We start from the raw sequence: 18561 nt of genomic DNA, 5'->3' as shown, positions 1-18561 counted from the left end.
CTTATCGCTTCCAGAATGGCGACTTCATCTGATCACGTGTTACTCCGTCCTTTTAATGATGTAACGAAATGGGCAAAGGTTGCACTTTCACAGGCCAGTGGGCATTTGGACTATGACTACCAACAGATGTCGCTTAACCAGTCGTCCCAGTCGCTATTGAGAGAGGGAGAGCGAGCTTTGCGACGCTTGGTACCTTTACTTGCGGTGTCTTCTCCTCAATTGACTGAATTTCTGAGACATCTGACCTTGCGGCACGGTAAGAAGGACCAGCACCCAAGTCACAGCGGAGTCCGGACGCTGACAGGCCAGTAGAAGATGTCATTTGTCAAGTTCGATCGATTGACATCTTACTCTACGATTTTGAGGATTTTATTGAGCCACAGACCTTTGACAAGGCCAAGTTTGACGAGCTCCAAGCTGCGACAAAGGAATTGGCTATTACTCTTGTAGAAGAGATTACACGATTTACAACCAAGTCGGCTCTGGAATCATCACCGGCCCCCTCAAAATTTCCACCTCTACCACCACTTCCACAATTTACTAGTCCTCCCGATGTGGCCAGATCGAGCTCCCAAATATCCATGCGGCCTCCGATCAACACTCCGAGATCTGGGTCTAGTCTTGGTCTAGATCAGCAAAGACCTTTACTCATCCGTGGATCCGAACAACGTGACAGATCTCACTCTGCGGGACGTGCCTTGAGAACTGCTGATTATTCTGCGTCGCGGTCACCAATTACGCCAAGTGGGCTCGCTTCCCCAGTCTCCTTGCCTTTGTCCAGCAAATACGCGATTCCAGAGCAAGAAACCCGAACCTACCACTATGTCCAGGCTCAACAACGACAACGCAGTGATTTAGATATGGTTCAAAACAGTTTACAAGGTCTAGATATTGGAGCCATTACTCCTCCAAGCTCAGTTGCATTATCTCCTAAGTCAACAGGCTACCAGAACCCAATCAACCAAAACACAAGAGGCTCTTTCGGTTATAACCATCAGGATACTCCTCCGCCATCCGTTACTACTGAGCCGGTTTCGCAACAGGATTGGTCTACAGTCATTGACCAACAATCAGCTTCTGGCCCACGCCCTTTATCTGTGACGGCTTCTCAATACACCAGCCCAAAACTTACAGAATACCGGAATTCAGGGTCCTACACGCCATCTACCGCGTCGCCTGAACATCAACAATTGTTCATTGCCACCCAAGGGTCAGCGCCATCCGTACGATCAGACAGAAGCGGCGCGTCGGGTTCCAAAGCAGTATCAACATCTTCTAGCTCGATCAGGCAAGATTCTGCCTCTATGAAAAGCATACACTCTCTACAGACCTATGAGATCGGGCCTGATAGCTCACTAGCCCTACTAGGTGGACTATGTAAAGGAGCTCGAGCTTTTGCCTCTGGAGGTCCCGGACAGGCCATCAAAAGGGTTGGAGGCGGCTCAGACAGTGCAACAAGACCCAGAGAGTATTCTCAAGAAACATTATTTGGGCAAATGCTGGATAATCCAACTGAGACTTTCACAGAGCCAACTGCGCAGTGTCTACATTGTGAGTACAAGACTCCCTACTCCCAATTGCGCCAGGACATGGATCAAGATCGTAAGTCATTCACCCAACCATAATCGCTGTGAGGTCCAAAGCTCAAAGGTACTTTTAGCATTGGCCAGCCAGCAGACTAGAGGTATTCTTCACCGCCCTCGCTTCCTCTTTAAATCTCATATCGCAGTCCGAAACGTCAACTCCGTGTACTTTGGCTGTCTATTTTGTGACAAGACAAAGTCTACTCTCCAGGAAGACGACGCTACCGTCTTTCAGTCAGTCGATCTCCTCTTTCGTCACATTTCTCGACATGGTCATCCCTTGCCGCCTGTTCCGGGCGTGGAAGTAGTCTACGAGCACAGCGATATAAACTCACGAGGGCGCCAAGATTGCGATTTATATATCCCAAATTCTACCATGACTGCTCTGCATGGCGTGTCCCGAGCCAACGAATCAAATCGAATCGCATCGTTGCCGGCTGCGCGGGCCGTGAAAGACCACATTAGGCGAAGTAATGAGAGGCCACAAGCAAGACCTGACGCAACCTCCGAGATTCTACAGTTCCTATCTGGAGCGAAGATAATTGGCATCGAGTTCCCGGAGAAGTGGGACGGGAAGTGGTGTCAAGGCTGGCACGACGGAGTATTTGGAACATTTCCAAGTAAATTAATCGGCTTGGATATGCCACGGCACGTGAAGATCGCTTCCTTACCAAACACGCCACGAACTGGAGTAGCCAGGTGGAAATTCGAGAAGCAAAGGCAGCCTGGCTGGCTGGTACTTAAGAAAGGCGACATTATCTATAACCTTGCTTGTGGGTTCTCTATCATTAGCAACTTGACCTGGATCGACACTTACACTATCTACAGGGGAGGATCCACACGCGTGGTTCTGGAGTGGCTCAAATGCCAAGAGAGAGTATGGAATATTTCCAAGGTCTCATGTCTTAATAGAGTCTATCAAGGACGGGTCCCTTGGTGATGAGGATCAAAGACATCGTCTGAAAGAAAAGACCCGCTTTGGTGGCTTGTTTACTAAGTATAAATAAAAAAAGGGTTTGGGTTTGTGATATAGATATCCTTTTCGGCGTCGACAATGAGTTTAGAGCCAAAGTATTTATCCCCTCCTTTGGGCTCAAGGTTCTCAGTAACCATTTGGTTCCAGTCTTTGTCAAAGGCCTGCGTCAGGAAACTCGTATGGAATTGCCGTTCTTTATACTTCTGGATTGAGGCCACTTCTTTTATTGAATTCTAAGCTTCAGGAAGCAGCTTTGTCACATCACACTTGTTATGTTTTAAAAAAAAAAAGCCTTTCGTATTCATCTTGCTACAAAGCCTGCCTGTATTATATGTAGGAGATCTGGTTTCAATATATCATGGGCGCACATTATTGGCAAATGGTTGGAATTAACGCCGCTTATCCTAAAGACATATACCTAGTACTACTTAGAGCGCGAGTAACTACCTAGCCTTGATATCGACTATAATGGAACCTGCCAGACTCATCACGATTGCATTGTGACGACGACCCCCAACTCTTGGGGCGATTCTCCTATTAAAATTCTCTTGCCAGAAGTCAAAAGTCAAAATGTCAATTCTTGAACATCCGCCAGTCCAGATGATAGTGCTGGATTGACAGATCAATCTTGCTTGGATAAGATGGATGTCAATTTACCCGACATTCAGTCGGCACATCTTTCCATTCCACGGTCGGGATCATTGATTGTACCACAAGATATGAAATATCTGTTCCATGCGAGGACACATAATTCTAAGTCCGAAAATGTTAATTAAAAGTGGCCAGGCTAAACGACTGAACAATAACAAAACTAACGATGTTGGTGACGAGACTGTACATAGCGAAACTGTGATAACGATCGGCAATAAAGATGGGCTAGAACATCGGAGGTTGCGGATTAAATGAACTGCCGAGAGGAATGGGTTAGTTTATCCGAGACACGGAGACCCCGAAGCAGACACTAGCAATTTTTCACTCGCGGAATTTCTTTACATCCGCTATCTGGAGACAAGACTACCCTAAATGTGAGATTTCAATACTAGGTATTAAGTGGAGTTTTGTTTCAAGGGCATCAATATTGTAATAAAATAAATAATTAATACCAAGATAATATAGAAGATGTATAGATATGTATTTTTCTTTAAACAAGTAGATAGGCTTCTGCTCTAGAAATGTTGTTGAAATAATGCAGCTTGTTCTTACATCAGGGCTGATAACAGCATGGCAGCAACAGGATTCAACTTGTCAATTGGCTCTTCTGTTTGTGTCTTTTTAGAAAACAAAGAATAACTTTCATTGAAATTATAATAACAGTACGGTTGCTACGCCAATGCAGGTCTCCCTTGCCAATGCGACAATGCGCTGACACAAGTCCCGAGAAATTAACCTTCGAGGTTGATAACAGTAGAGGCGCAGGTAAAGTTAATCGGCAGACACGATTGAAACGTTGAGCTATGACCTCATTTGCATGTGCCGAGACTCGTGAATAAGAAAAATAACCCGACGGAAACACCACAGATGGGCTTTCGGGTCCCTTGAACACCGTTACAGTAATCTATGATCTACCGTGACGTAAGATCCGAAAAAACAGTGAGCGAGAAGTGGGTGAGTCAGCGCGCCTGACGGGTAAACGTAACTGCCGGCCTCCGCGGATGAGACCGCAAAAGGCGGACGGAGCAGGGGCTTGCCATAACCCCGACACTCCGCCGCAGATCCAAGCACTAAAATACCGGCACAAACTTAATTGCTGCCTTAGTTTTCGCACGGCAGCGAATCCCCGTCTTCTTTCATGCGTGGCCAGCCTAGCCAGCGTCTAAGGCCGCTGTTGTCGGACTAGCGGGAACTCAGGCAGCCCGACTTTATGGACTAAATGGAATAGAGTGTCAGCGTGGCTGAAGTATGTCAGACGCATACTTTGAGGCTACCGAAGCTCCGACCATGTCTCTCGTCTCCAATGACAGCATTGTCGGGGAGCTGTCGGGCCCGGCACTTGGGGAGGTTTGAAGTGTATGAGGTTGCTGTTTTCTAACTTAAAGCCCAATTCATTTCCCCCAGAAAGTCAATCATTCCATAGACAATCCACTACTCTTTTAATCTTAATTTGGCTGATCAATTGCCTGACAACGGGTCAGAGACGCTTGACTCTGTTTTTCGACAGTCACATTCCAGTCAGATTTACACAAAAACACAACAAACAACAGCATCGAAAGGGTTTACCTTTCTTGAACAACAGCTCCAAAATGACGCCGCGACACTCAACAGAGAGTCCACCAGACTCAATTGAAATGGAGCATTCAACGGGAAGCGAGGGCACATACGCCCGCCCGTCGCCCCTCACACGAAGCAATACCATGATCATGGACGAGCAAGACCAACAAGAACTCCAAAGAATCGCGACAGGCATTTCACAACGCCGCAGACAGAGTTTCGCCACCGTCCCCTCCAGAATCGCTACCATCAATGAAGAAGACCCTGCATTGGACCCTACAAACAAAGCCTTCGATCTGTCGAAATGGCTACCGGCTTTTATGCATCAATTGCAGGAGGCGGGTGTTGGTCCCAAGAGCGCTGGTGTCGCGTTTAAGAACTTAAGTGTGTATGGTACGGGAGCGGCGTTGCAGCTTCAGAAGACGGTGGCGGATATTATTCAGGCGCCGTTGAGGATTGGCGAGCATTTAAAGTCGGGGAAGAAAGAGCCGAAGAGGATTCTTCATCAGTTTGATGGGCTTCTTCGAGGGGGTGAGACGCTCATTGTTCTTGGTCGTCCTGGCTCGGGATGTTCGACGCTGCTCAAGACCATGACGGGTGAGCTTGAGGGTCTGCATCTTGGAGAGGAGTCGATGATTACATACAATGGTATCTCGCAGAAGGACATGATGAAGGAATTCAAGGGCGAGACTGGTTACAACCAAGAGGTATGCATCTCATCAACTCACTCTGAATACTGCTAACAATTTCATTCAACAGGTCGACAAGCATTTCCCTCATCTCACGGTCGGCCAAACACTCGAGTTCGCAGCTGCATGCCGTCTCCCCTCCGACCCCGAAAAGCTCGGCCTCGACGGAACACGTGAAGAAACAGTCAAGAACGCCACCAAGATCGTCATGGCAATCTGTGGCTTGAGCCATACGTACAACACCAAGGTCGGCAATGACTTTATCCGCGGTGTCTCGGGTGGTGAGCGAAAGCGTGTCAGTATTGCTGAGATGATGCTTGCTCAGTCGCCAATGGCTGCATGGGATAACAGGTTAGTACCGACGATGTGTGATGAGTTATGAAGCTGACATGTATAAAGCACACGAGGTCTGGACTCAGCGACTGCTCTCAAGTTTGCCCAAGCCATTCGCCTAGCTTCCGACTACACTGGCTCTGCCAACGCCCTGGCAATCTACCAAGCCAGCCAGGCCATCTACGACCTCTTCGACAAAGCAGTTGTGTTGTACGAAGGTCGCCAGATCTACTTCGGCCCCGCCAGCAAGGCCAAGGCGTACTTTGAGAGGATGGGCTGGGAATGCCCTGCTCGCCAGACAGCAGGCGACTTCCTCACATCTGTGACCAACCCTCAAGAGCGAAAGGCACGACCAGGTATGGAGAACAAGGTTCCTCGTACCGCGGAGGAGTTTGAGCTCTACTGGCATAACTCGCCTGAGTGCAAGAAGCTTCGTGATGAGATTGAGGTGTATCAGCAGGACTATCCTTCTGATAATCGTTCTGAGGCCATTGCGCCTTTGAGAGAGCGTAAGGCCCTTGTGTAAGTATCTCAACCCCGAGATATCAACGATATACTGACAATATGTACAGCCAGGATAAGCATGCTCGACCCAAGTCTCCGTACATCATCAGTATAGCAACGCAGATCCGCCTGACGACCAAGCGCGCCTACCAGCGAATCTGGAACGATCTCTCAGCAACCGCAACACACGTTGCCATTGACGTAATCATGTCTCTCATTATCGGTTCGGTCTACTACGGCACTGGCAATGGATCTGCTAGCTTCTACTCAAAAGGCGCTGTTCTCTTCATGGGTATTCTCATGAATGCACTCGCCGCCATCTCCGAGATCAACAACCTGTACTCCCAGCGCCCCATCGTCGAGAAACACGCCTCGTACGCATTCTACCATCCTGCTGCTGAAGCCATCTCTGGTATCGTGGCGGACATACCCATCAAGTTCATCTCGGCTACTGTCTTCAACATCATTCTTTACTTCTTGGCTGGTCTTCGTCGCGAGCCTGGTAACTTTTTCCTGTTCTTCCTCATCACGTACATCTCGACGTTTGTCATGTCTGCTATCTTCAGAACGATGGCTGCTGTTACGAAGACGGTTTCTCAAGCTATGATGTTGGCTGGTATTATGGTCTTGGCGCTTGTTATCTACACTGGTTTCATGATTCGTGTCCCTCAGATGGTAGATTGGTTTGGTTGGATCAGGTGAGTAACTTCGTACTAGCTAGTGAGTGTCTGCTAACGGTTACAGATGGATTAACCCTATTTACTACGCCTTCGAGATCCTGGTCGCCAACGAATTCCACGGTCGCGAGTTTGACTGTTCACAGTTCATTCCTTCATACCCTGGACTCAGCGGCGACTCATTCATCTGCTCAGCCGTCGGATCTGTAGCGGGACAGCGAACAGTCAGTGGCGATGCCTTCATCGAGACCAACTACCGATACTCATACTCCCACGTCTGGCGCAACTTTGGTATCCTCATTGCTTTCCTTATCGGCTTCATGCTCATCTACTTCACCGCCACTGAGCTCAACTCCAAGACTGCGAGCAAGGCTGAGGTTCTGGTCTTTCAGCGTGGTCAGGTCCCTGCTCACCTTCAGGACGGTGTTGACAGGAGCGTGACCAATGAGCAGCTCGCTGTGCCTGAGAAGACCAATGAGGGCCAGGACTCTACTGCTGGACTTGAGCCACAGACGGATATCTTCACTTGGAAGGATGTTGTATATGACATTGAGATCAAGGGTGAACCGCGACGTCTTCTGGATCACGTCACTGGTTGGGTCAAGCCAGGTACCCTCACCGCTCTGATGGGTGTCAGTGGTGCCGGAAAGACAACTCTTCTTGATGTTTTGGCTCAGCGAACTTCCATGGGTGTCATCACTGGAGACATGCTTGTCAACGGAAGACCTCTTGATGCCAGTTTCCAGCGAAAGACAGGATACGTCCAGCAGCAAGGTAAGTGACAAACCTGCCTCAATCGACTTGGTTCAGTACTAACACGTCTCAGATCTTCATCTCGAAACCTCCACAGTCCGCGAGAGTCTCCGCTTCAGCGCCATGCTCCGTCAACCCTCAACCGTGAGCGATGAGGAGAAGCATGAATGGGTTGAGAAGGTCATTGACATGCTCAACATGCGCGACTTTGCCAGCGCTGTCGTCGGTGTCCCCGGAGAAGGTCTCAACGTTGAGCAACGCAAGCTTCTGACTATCGGTGTCGAACTCGCTGCCAAGCCCAAGCTGCTGCTTTTCCTCGATGAACCTACCAGCGGTCTGGACTCTCAGAGCTCTTGGGCTATTGTCGCCTTCCTTCGCAAGCTTGCCGACGCAGGACAAGCTATCCTCTGCACCGTCCATCAGCCCAGTGCCATTCTGTTCCAGGAGTTTGACCGACTTCTCTTCCTTGCTCGTGGTGGTAAGACCGTGTACTTTGGAGACATTGGTCAGAACTCGCGTACTCTGCTTGACTACTTTGAGAAGGAGGGTGCTCGAGCTTGTGGTGATGACGAGAACCCAGCTGAATGGATGCTCGAGATCGTCAACAACGCTACCAGCTCCCAAGGTGAAGATTGGCACACTGTTTGGCAACGCAGCCAAGAACGCCTCGCTGTCGAGGCTGAAGTCGGGAGGATTGCATCTGAGATGTCGTCCAAGAACCCCCAAGATGATTCTGCCAGTCAATCCGAGTTTGCCATGCCTTTCCGCGCACAGCTTCGAGAGGTGACCACGCGAGTCTTTCAGCAGTACTGGAGAATGCCCACGTATATCATGTCGAAGCTCGTTCTTGGCACGATCTCTGGTCTTTTCGTTGGCTTCTCTTTCTACAAGCCTGACAACACGTTTGCTGGCATGCAGAATGTCATCTTCTCCGTCTTCATGATCATTACAGTCTTCTCTACTATTGTCCAACAGGTAAATCCCCCCATCACCGATAGCCTTGCGGTATACTGACTCATATATAGATCCAACCTCACTTCATCACCCAGCGTGACCTGTACGAAGTTCGAGAACGACCTAGCAAGGCCTATTCTTGGAAGGCTTTCATCATTGCCAACGTAATTGTCGAGATCCCCTGGCAGGCTCTTACTGGCATTCTCATGTATGCCTGCTTCTACTACCCTGTCATGGGCGTCCAAAGCTCAGCCCGCCAAGGCCTCGTCCTTCTCTTCTTGGTGCAGCTCATGCTCTACGCCAGCTCGTTTGCTCAGATGACCATCGCTGCTCTTCCTGATGCCCTCACTGCCTCGTCTATTGTCACGCTCTTGGTCCTCATGAGCTTGACCTTCAATGGTGTTTTGCAGTCTCCTGATGCTCTTCCAGGTTTCTGGATCTTCATGTATCGCGTTAGTCCTTTCACCTACTGGGTTGCCGGTGTTGTATCTACCGAACTGGGTGGACGTCTTGTCGAGTGTTCACGATCCGAGGTCTCTGTCTTCAATCCTCCATCGGGCCAGACCTGTGGCGATTACATGGCGGACTATCTGAAACAGGCTCCCGGCCAGCTACAGAACCCTGATGCGACATCGCAGTGTCAGTACTGTTCTTTGTCCAACGCCGATCAGTTTATGGCTGGAAACAGGATCTACTACACTGAGAGATGGCGCAACTTTGGCATTGTTTGGGCTTACGTTGGCTTCAATATCTTCATTGCTGTTACATCTTATTACCTGTTCCGCGTCAAGAAGTGGAACCTTGGAAAGAAGAAGAAGGCCTAATATCGTAATGAGTCGATGCTCATCTCATAACTTGTTTTTCTTTGACTCAACACCTGGAGTCAGTTTTGCATCTCAGATTGGTCCCATAGTGGCAAATAATAGTCTTGTAATAAATAGCGTTTAGAAGCATTTAATAATTTTATCTACTATTTAAATTTTCTGTCCCTTCAGTACCTTCTATCTCTCTGTTTGGTGTTTCATGACGCTAAGCTTCTGACTTTTACCTGACAACCTAAACCTCGATTGAGGTCATTTGTTTGGTGGCATGATGAGGCTGATGGCTACAGCCAAAAGTTTATTTGGTGACAGTGTCGGATGCTCTTCTCTCCATGGCGGCATGTCGCCGTAAACGCAGCTATCAGATAGTAATTTCTGACAGTCAGTGACTTTCTCTTGTGAAATACCTGACTATCTGGATTTGGCTGATTATGGATGAATCATGGTGACTGACAGGGTTCAATTTATCCAGCGTCAGCAAATCTTGAACAGCTTCCTGATTGAGACAGCCCCACCCGGCAGTGAGTCACGCGATCATCAGTAGCTTATCGCATCAGAAGAATACTTCTTGATGGTTATTTAAATGCAGCATGCGCTCTGAACTATTTGAAAATATTTGGTTGAACACTTGCTGAAATATCACACTACACGCTCATTTGAAATCATGACATCAACGAAACCATCTTGTTCACTTTGCGATGTCTCCTTTGACAACAGTCAGGAGCACCGAGTGCATGCCAAGAGTGAGGCTCAGTAAGTTTCAGCGTGCGCATGTAATGCTAGACACGTGCATACTGACATATTCCCAGTGTCCAAGCCTTGAGGAATCGTGCGGCTGCTTCAGGTCTAATCGAGCAACCGACAGAGGACAGCGATACATTTTCGCATACAAGCAACGACCCCGAAGACGAGCGCTCAAGTACCGACGATGAAACCGGAGACGAAAACGAAACTTCGGGCAGTGCGATCCCTGAGTTTGATTCAACGAAATGCATCATATGCACGCACAATGACGAAAGCTTTGATAAGAGCCTCATTCACATGGAAACAGCTCACGGTCTACGGATCCCCTTCCGAGACCATTTGATCGTGGACTTGGAGACAGTGATATGGTATCTTTACTTTCTGGTGGCCACATACCGCGAGTGCATCTACTGCGGAACACGAAGACGGACGGTAGAGGGAATTCAGCAGCATATGAGAGACAAAGGTCACTGCAGGATTGAGTTGACAGACGAGATGCAGGAGTTCTACGACCTTGAGGGTCTGAAGGCTCACGGTCGAGAAAATGCGGTTTCAGTTGATAACGAGAGTCTTCGGCTATCATCTGGCAAGATCCTTTCACATCGCGATGCTCCCACCACCAAGCCACGCCGAACATCGCCTCAAGAAGAAACTCAGGAGAACCGAGCACCTCTTCCCAGTCATGCAGCTTCTGATGCACTTACAGCCAGAGATAAAAAGGACGCCGCTCTTGCATCTCAATTAGCACGACTCAGCGTCAAAGACCAGCAGAGTCTGATGCATCTGACATCATCAGAACAGAGGAGTTTCCTCCTGCAGAGGAAGAAGGAGATGGATGCAGTTCGTCGGGCGGAAAGGAAGATGAGGTTGAAGACGGAGAGACTGAGTAACAAGACTATGATGACGCACTTCAAGAATGATGTTCCTGGGAGGAGTAACGGATGAGGAGTAAAATGGCTGTTTACTTCTATTCGAGACATACGCGCTTGTCATTACGGACGATTTAACGAACTTGATAGTGCTCGAATCCCTTGAGATACTAATGATCTTTATTTTTCTTCATGATGCTGTGTATGTATGATCTATCGTGTTCTACGTCAATGAGAAGCCACCACCATTCGGCAGTAGCTAACTTCGTGAATTCTGCTCGCTCAAGCCAACTCGCACTCAATCAGACTCTCAACTCCATTTGCGACCGTCCAAATATTGCAGATCTTCAGTCCAGCCCCGCCGAGCAGCTTCTCCCAGTTCTCTTGTGTACGTTCCCGCGACGCAAGCAGAGTAAGCATCATAATGTCCAATGCCGTAGCCTCCCATTGAGCACCAGTGTTGGGGATGACGTTCTCGTTGATCAGAAGCTTGCTGTATCCAGGCTTCATGGCAGCTTTAACCTGTGCTAGAATCTTGAGACAAGTGTCGTCTGACCAGTCATGAAGGACGGAGTGCATGTAGTATGCACGAGCACCTAGAGACAAGTTAGCGAGGTTCACTGCAGTGGGTGCAGGGCTGTTTACCTTTGATAGGCTGCTCGGTATAGAAGTCATACTTCATTCGCTCAATCTTATTATCCAGTGAAGTGATCTGATCAATAACTACGCGAAGATCCTGGAGGATGAGACGACCTGGGGCATCGGGGAACTTGCGGCAGAACTCTCCAATGTCATGGCCAAAAGAGCCACCGATATCGACCAGCAGAGCAGCATCATCCGACTTCTCAAAGCCATTGATAAGCTTTTCTTGTACGGGGAAGAAACCTGCATCCATCCAAGATGGTCGACCTTGACGGTAGCCACCCATGTGAAGATGGAACAATTGACCATATGGCGGGTTGGTGTGAAGATGCTCGAAAAATGTCTTTTCTGTCTTGTAACCAAGCTGCAGGGGAGAGTTGCTGATGTCAGTGGCATCCTTCCATGAGTTGATGTCGGCCCATTCGTGGAATTGACCAAGAGCATTGAGACAGGCTCCGGAACTAGAGATCGTGTCAGCGCAGGAAATGTACTAGAGTCTCTCCTGTTCTTACATGCAGGGGTATCCAGCGTTGATGAATGGGAAAGCCATCGACTTGATGAAGTTTGTGGCTTGGTATGTATCCTGATCAATCTCGGTGATGTAGCCCATGGACGATACATGTCGCACAAGACGTGCTTCATATTATTAGTGAAATGATACAGGAGCTGAGATAGTGATGCACTCACCGAGAAGAGCAGGCTCAATGTTCTTCTCCTTGGCGACATCAGCGACTTTGAAAGGCCCATCGATCTTGGCAACATGAGTCCAGACTTCCTTGACGGTACCAGCCGTCAAGGCGCAGTGGAGCGATGGTTCAGCCCAAACATGGCGAAGCATGGTCTCTCTGGGAGTTTCTAGTGACTGCCAGAGGCTCTTGGCCTTTGCCATGAGCTTGAGGCGAGCTGTTGGGTCATCACTATCTAGATCGCCACTAAGAGCATTAATCTCTTTGATCAGAGAGGGGACGGCGTCAATGTTGGCGGCGTTCAGAGCAATGGATACATCGGGCTCTTCCGACTTGGTACCGTTGGTGGCATCTGGGGTGCCGTCTGAAGATCCAGAGGAACTCAAAGCCGAGACAGAACTTTCGAGCTTCTTCTCGATTCCATGGTATTCCGTTTCCGGGACAGTATGTCCGTTTGTGTGAGAAACAGTTGTGTCAGCCATAATGGACTTTGTGAAAAGAAATGCCTTGTGTATAAAACTTATGATCCACTTGAGAAAATGCAAGCAAGGTAATGTCCGCGAGTGAGTGATTCAGGAGGGATCAACAGCAATAAAAAAGAAAGGAAAGCAGCCTTGACATGCAGAAGTGCCCAGAGCTCGTCAATGCATGGCATGATGGCTTGGCTGTTGGTCGACCCTCAATCCTTCGACCGTTACAGGCCCATTCTCTTGCATGTGGTTGTGAAATCGACCAATTGGGATCTTGGCAGAGGAGCCTCGTAGAGTCCAGTCGTTCGGGTTGCATTAAGAAGATCTTCGAAACGGCCTGACACCACCTTCCTGGTAAACCTTTTGCATACCAAGGATATGACAAGATGTACTGATTCGTTGAGAGAGGTCTGCCAGTGCCGATCACTGGATCATACGACGACATTGATACGTTTGCCAGGACACAGAGAAAGATCTGCGTTAAGTTAACGGGTAGCTGGGACAAAGCTCCGTTGCGAACCTGGCAGTTGCAACGTCGAACCAACAGCATGGTTATGATCCTGATCAGGGGCTTCCCCGAGTGCTACATCGAACCAACACAGTTGCTCAAACCCTTGTTAGAGGGGAAAGAGATGACAACTTGACACCAGGCCCAACGCAAGCGAAGGGATAGCGAGAAGTTAGAACAGATCCGTAAAAAGATAAAGAAACAATATTCATCTGAAGGCAACGACTTTTCAGAATTGAAAAGGGATACCAAGATATCAATATGTTTAAGCACGACAGTAGAGGAGGCCTTTTTTTCGTCTCCATGCCATATAGAAGAGACTGGAACCTGTCACAGTGAAGAATGGAGAAAAGTGGTCGCCAAGAGCAGAGCCAACGGACGGTAGCTAGCAGCGGGAAATTGGCCCGCTTCGCCAATTACGCTACTTTGGGTCCTGGTGTGCCAAGCAAAATGACGACTGGGAAGAGCCGAATATACGAGGTACGTAGTACAAATACGCGGTAAATCGCAAACACTCAATAATATCAAGTATCTCGATATCTTAATAGACAACACCCTCACTCTCTTCACTACTACAGTGGCCTGAGAAGAACATGCGAGGAATTGTCTGTTACGGCGGGGATTAAAGCAGTACAATTGTCATATCAGGTGGTTCTGAAGTGTCAAGCAAGGGTTAGAATAATCCTTGGCGACACATCCTTCGGAGGGTTTGGATCGACATTTCAACCCCTGAGTCTCAGTCGAATTCGGGGAAGCGGAAATGGCCCCCACTATCAGTAACGGTTGTTGGTTGTTGGTTGTTCGTTACGCGTCGACACCTGCAACCTCACTCCACCGACAACCTTGTCCTTCTACTTGGAGTCTGCCCACCTTGCGAGATTTAACCACTTCAACGGTTCTTAGGTGTATATGTCTACATATTTGAGAATAAAAAGCAATGTTTCGGGGAATGCGGCATCATGGTTGCCAATCCTTCGGCAGAGTCGTATTAACAAAAATCCTTTTCACGTTAACAAAGTTAATCCCGGCTTCTTGTGACAAGATTCGTGACAAAAGGTTCGATGATCCATGGTCCCAAGAAGTATAGCATGGTTGGGCTCCTGTGCCTCTGATCAAACGGCCCTGCCCCCCCTTTCTGCAAACATGTATCTTGTTCCTGCAGGACATAAGACCCAATCCTCTGGATTTGACCCAACCAACATGAGTGAATGAGACTTTTTCCTGAGTTATTTTTCGTATACGTATGCGCTTGGCAGACAATGTCTTCTCCTCCGCATCACACGCAGGCCTATCTTGACGCCGATAAAGGTCCAACTATTCTTGGGCTAGTCATCACTGTCTCTATACTGAGTACGATCTTTGTTGCTGGTCGTGTGTATACTCGAAAACGGATCATAGGCGCGTTGCACCTTGATGACTGGTTCACAATCGTTGCAGTGGTTTGTTTCCTCGCTCTTTTTGTCTAGGTGTCTCTAATCCATCTTAAGATCTTCGAATGGTGCCAAGTTGGCGTTACAGTTGTGGCTGTTAGGAACGGTAATGGCAGACACTTCGATCTTTTGAACGTGACCCAACAGCAGAATGTCATTCTCTACACCATCTTGGGCTTCCCATTTGGCGTCATGGCCTTTGGGTTTCCCAAGCTCGCCGTCGTCGCACTCATTACACGACTTATGAATCCCGGACGATTACACAAGATATTTCTCTGGGTGCTTGCTGGATGTTGCATGATGGGACTGATTGGATGTATAATTATTCTCTTCGCCCAATGCTCGCCTGTCGAGTCCCAATGGACGTTCTCCATTACCGACAAGAAGTGCTGGAGTCCTTATGTTCTTGTCAACTTTGCCATTTTTGCTGGCGGTAGGTAAACTGCGTTGATGCCAAGAGCGCCTGGCTGACATTGACCAGCCTTGTCTGCATTTACGGACTTGTATCTTGCTGTGTACCCTGCCGTGGTTCTGTTCCATCTCCAAATGAACAAACGGAAGAAGATCGCGTTGTCGTTTGCTTTAGGCATCGGCTCAATGTAAGTATCCCATTGGCACGAAGATACAGATAAAATGCTGACATCCGTCTTCAGTGCTACCATTGTAGCCATTTACAAATGCACCCGTCTGCCATCGCTCGCAAGTAAAGACTTCTCTTGTATGTGATTCTGGCCTGTTTTGCGTCCTTGTACTAACAATTGGTAGATGAGACCTCCGACCTTGTGATCTGGACTGTGTAAGTAACATAATATGCCCTGGCATACGAACGACCACTGACCTTACGCCTCCCAGCATCGAAGCGAGTACCATTATCATCGCCTGCTGTATCCCAGTACTCCAACCCCTCGTGGATGCCCTTTTGGGTCGCCGAGCCTTCGGATCCTCTCCAGGATATAAAAACTACAACTCCTCCGGATACCAAAACTACGGCAATTCCCGAACCGGCCAACCTCGTTCAAATATTGAGCTCAGCGACAGTAGGAAATTGCGAAGCGACGATCGAGGCAACATGACGAACGTGAAGTATCTTGGATCTGGGGCCGCGGAGCTTGACTCGCAGGAAAGCATACTGCGACACGATGGTACAAAGACAACGGATGCTCATTCGGCGGATGCACACTCGGTCAATGCGCCGACTGAAGGAGAAGTTCCTCGATAAAGGTAGTAATATCAAACTATGGACCGTGGATGTAAGATAAAGTCAGTACGAATTTAATGCGTCAATGCTGGAAGTTCTAAAATCGCACGCGGCTGTTTGACGAACAGCAAGTGATATCAATTGGATGCTAAATTGAGTGGCAATGTCACAGCCATTCCGCCGCAGCTTTGGCCGCTTGTTCACCTTCCCTTCGAAACCCGTTGATATGGCCGCTCTCAACAATGTCATGCGGAGCACCATGTTCAATGCGTATAGTCACGTCATTTCCTGCCTCTCTCATATCATGAGCCCACTCGACAACTTCATCGTAGAGGAGTTCTGCATCTCCAATGTGAGCCCAGAGCTTCGTCTTGGTTCTGAACGGTTTGCCCTTCAAAGTGACATATGGCCCTTCCCGATCGATGATTCCTTCAGGAGCAAAAGACTCGGTTGCCCATTCAGCAAAGTCGGCGGGTAGATAATCTGTGCTGTAGTTCTTTCGTTGTCGGACGTGATGCGCTGGTGTCGCTCCTGGAATATCGATCCACGGGGACCATAGCAAAGCAGCCTTGGGGCTTGGGGTGTCTGGCAAGTACTCGCTGATATATCTCAGCAACGAGACGACAAGATGGCCACCTGCGCTGTCACCGCTGACGACGACATTTTCTGCTGGAACCCCCAAAGACAAGATATACAGATAGGCGGTGACGGCATCTTGTAGGGCGGCTGGGAAACGGCCGTCTGGAACGCAAGTCAACCTGTACCCGGAAAAAAGGACTTTTGGTGTTATGTATTTTGCAAAAACGCCAGCAAAGTGTCCACTGTCGAGTGGCAGAGGGCTTCCAAGAACATAACCGCCCCCATGGAAATGAAGAAGAAGATACTCTCCCGATGCCATATTGGATAGTGAAGACGATTCATGAGCTTCAGGGTACCATACAGCTCGAACCGTGCCCGGCTGTATGACCTCATCCTTCAAGGGTCCACGGTAGACATCTCGGTTCGACGCTGGCGGAATAGATATAAACCGCGACCCCAAATCCTTGCGTTCCGTTGGCATTGGGGTTATGAGGCGAATACTAGTATAGAACTGCATCAGGTCGAACATGAGCTTTCGACCCAATGCTTGGTGTAAAGTCCAGTTCCCATGGGGGCGATTGCTTGGGATGATGTAGTAGAGAGCTGATGGGACAAGCAGAAGGATTCGACAGATCAAAACGCAGGCGTGCCACGCGACTTGGCACCATGATAGCAGTGCCATGGCGCGTTGCTGAACAATTGAATCTACGTTCTAAGGGTTTTGGGAATGTCTTTGCGCTTCACAGATTAGTTCCAACAATCCAAGAAAAATATAAAGCTTTGGGTTACATTCAAGATTGGTAGCCGAGGTGTTGCGCGAGAAATGTGGGCCATCGGGGTCCGCGGGTAAAGACAAGTTTATTCTATAGAGATCTTGGGTTCCTTCATGACTGTATCAGATCTATTTCACCTCTGCATAGGCATCCAGAGCCTCATGCAACTGACCAAAGGTACCATCGTGCCAGCCCGCAATCTGAGCCCATTCATCCTCAGGCAGAGTAGCATGCAGCATTCTCAGCCACGCACCAACAACCATGTCCGCATAGCTGGCCTTCTTCCCAAGCAAAAACGGACCACTCGTGTCCCTCGTGAACAGTTTTGCAAGATTACCCAGCATTTCTCGAAGAGACTCCATCACCTTGTCCCGAGCCTCGCCAACTAGTGCGAAATCGTCCCACTGTTTCACCCCCGCACGTCGGACAAACTCAGCCTTGCTCTCCTCCTCAGAAGCTGGATCGAACGGCATTCCCTGAACTCCCAATTGAACATGAGCAGTAAACGCAGCATCGATGTTCAGATTGAACTTGGCGTACTCGGGGTTTTCCTTGTCGCGCCACTCGGAGAGAGGGACGAGGATGTAAGGATGCTCGAAGTCAAAGTCCAACGTCTGAGTGGGGAAGAGGTCCCCTCCGCCAGAGCTTGGGTAGGTCTTCTGTAGGTAAATAGCGATGTCGAAGGAGTCGCCGACTACAGACCCAGTTGAAGGATCCTCAATGATGGGCAGAGTGTAAAATTCTTTACCATCGTTGAACTTGCGACAGGCGGGGACGTTGAGGCCAGTGCGCACTTTGGTGATGTCTGGCAGGGCTACCCATGACGTCGAGTATGGGACTCCCTTAAAGTTGAGGGCAAATCTGCTCTTCCACGGGTTTGGAGAGAAGCAGTTCTTTTCGACGGGAGGTCGCGCAGCGATGTCGTAGAAGACGATTTTCTTTGAGTCCGACATGGTGAAAGATAAAAATCCGAAGTAATGCTATATGACGATGTTGTCGTTGACGTTTATAAGATGGGTCGTGATACGAAAATTGATACGTGGCTTATCCATGATTGGCTTGGTTACGAGGTTTCACAAAAGTGCCTTGTGACAAGTCACTAAATCGGAAGTCGCTATAATTGAATCACTGCTCATAAATGCAATAATTGGCAAGTTTGCATTT

General features: G+C 48.7%; 7 protein-coding genes across 7 annotated transcripts; 4 read left to right on the top strand and 3 right to left on the bottom strand.

The window, feature by feature from the left end:
• Positions 1 to 15: 15 nt before the first annotated feature.
• On the top strand, positions 16 to 2590 carry FOBCDRAFT_286673 (uncharacterized protein; the record flags this gene model as incomplete). Its single annotated transcript, XM_059611687.1, has 4 exons — positions 16 to 256; positions 313 to 1602; positions 1661 to 2356; positions 2412 to 2590. The coding sequence occupies 4 exons, from the start codon at positions 16 to 18 to the stop codon at positions 2588 to 2590; spliced, it is 2406 nt and encodes an 801-aa protein (XP_059466325.1).
• Positions 2591 to 4799: 2209 nt separating this feature from the next.
• On the top strand, positions 4800 to 9629 carry FOBCDRAFT_286671 (ABC-2 type transporter-domain-containing protein; the record flags this gene model as incomplete). Its single annotated transcript, XM_031193211.3, has 7 exons — positions 4800 to 5474; positions 5527 to 5807; positions 5856 to 6311; positions 6362 to 6991; positions 7038 to 7744; positions 7797 to 8698; positions 8749 to 9629. The coding sequence occupies 7 exons, from the start codon at positions 4800 to 4802 to the stop codon at positions 9499 to 9501; spliced, it is 4404 nt and encodes a 1467-aa protein (XP_031029832.2). The 3' UTR covers positions 9502 to 9629.
• A 460-nt stretch (positions 9630 to 10089) lies between these two features.
• FOBCDRAFT_234012 (C2H2 type zinc-finger-domain-containing protein) lies at positions 10090 to 11288 on the top strand. Its single transcript, XM_031193210.3, has 2 exons — positions 10090 to 10251; positions 10308 to 11288. Exons 1-2 carry the CDS (start codon positions 10163 to 10165, stop codon positions 11185 to 11187), a joined length of 969 nt encoding a protein of 322 aa, XP_031029831.2. The 5' UTR covers positions 10090 to 10162; the 3' UTR covers positions 11188 to 11288.
• Positions 11289 to 11290: 2 nt separating this feature from the next.
• Positions 11291 to 13018, bottom strand: FOBCDRAFT_11775 (S-adenosyl-L-methionine-dependent methyltransferase). Its single transcript, XM_031193209.3, has 4 exons — positions 12441 to 13018; positions 12266 to 12389; positions 11757 to 12214; positions 11291 to 11707 (listed from the first exon to the last, which is right to left on the bottom strand). The coding sequence occupies exons 1-4, from the start codon at positions 12919 to 12921 to the stop codon at positions 11394 to 11396; spliced, it is 1377 nt and encodes a 458-aa protein (XP_031029830.2). The 5' UTR covers positions 12922 to 13018; the 3' UTR covers positions 11291 to 11393.
• A 1627-nt stretch (positions 13019 to 14645) lies between these two features.
• FOBCDRAFT_11772 (uncharacterized protein) lies at positions 14646 to 16133 on the top strand. The gene is made up of 6 exons (XM_031193208.3): positions 14646 to 14856; positions 14905 to 15280; positions 15329 to 15446; positions 15501 to 15565; positions 15613 to 15643; positions 15700 to 16133. The coding sequence occupies exons 1-6, from the start codon at positions 14677 to 14679 to the stop codon at positions 16064 to 16066; spliced, it is 1137 nt and encodes a 378-aa protein (XP_031029829.2). The 5' UTR covers positions 14646 to 14676; the 3' UTR covers positions 16067 to 16133.
• Positions 16134 to 16153: 20 nt separating this feature from the next.
• Positions 16154 to 17366, bottom strand: FOBCDRAFT_11770 (Alpha/Beta hydrolase protein). Its single transcript, XM_031193207.3, has one exon. It carries the CDS (start codon positions 17304 to 17306, stop codon positions 16212 to 16214), a length of 1095 nt encoding a protein of 364 aa, XP_031029828.3. The 5' UTR covers positions 17307 to 17366; the 3' UTR covers positions 16154 to 16211.
• Positions 17367 to 17502: 136 nt separating this feature from the next.
• Positions 17503 to 18513, bottom strand: FOBCDRAFT_234006 (uncharacterized protein). Its single transcript, XM_031193206.3, has one exon. The coding sequence runs from the start codon at positions 18348 to 18350 to the stop codon at positions 17526 to 17528; it is 825 nt and encodes a 274-aa protein (XP_031029827.2). The 5' UTR covers positions 18351 to 18513; the 3' UTR covers positions 17503 to 17525.
• Between the last annotated feature and the right edge of the window lie 48 nt (positions 18514 to 18561).

The sequence above is a fragment of the Fusarium oxysporum genome, chromosome XII, assembly GCF_013085055.1.
Source record: "Fusarium oxysporum Fo47 chromosome XII, complete sequence".
NCBI lineage: Eukaryota > Fungi > Ascomycota > Sordariomycetes > Hypocreales > Nectriaceae > Fusarium > Fusarium oxysporum.
This window is presented reverse-complemented; position numbering and strand designations above follow the sequence as displayed.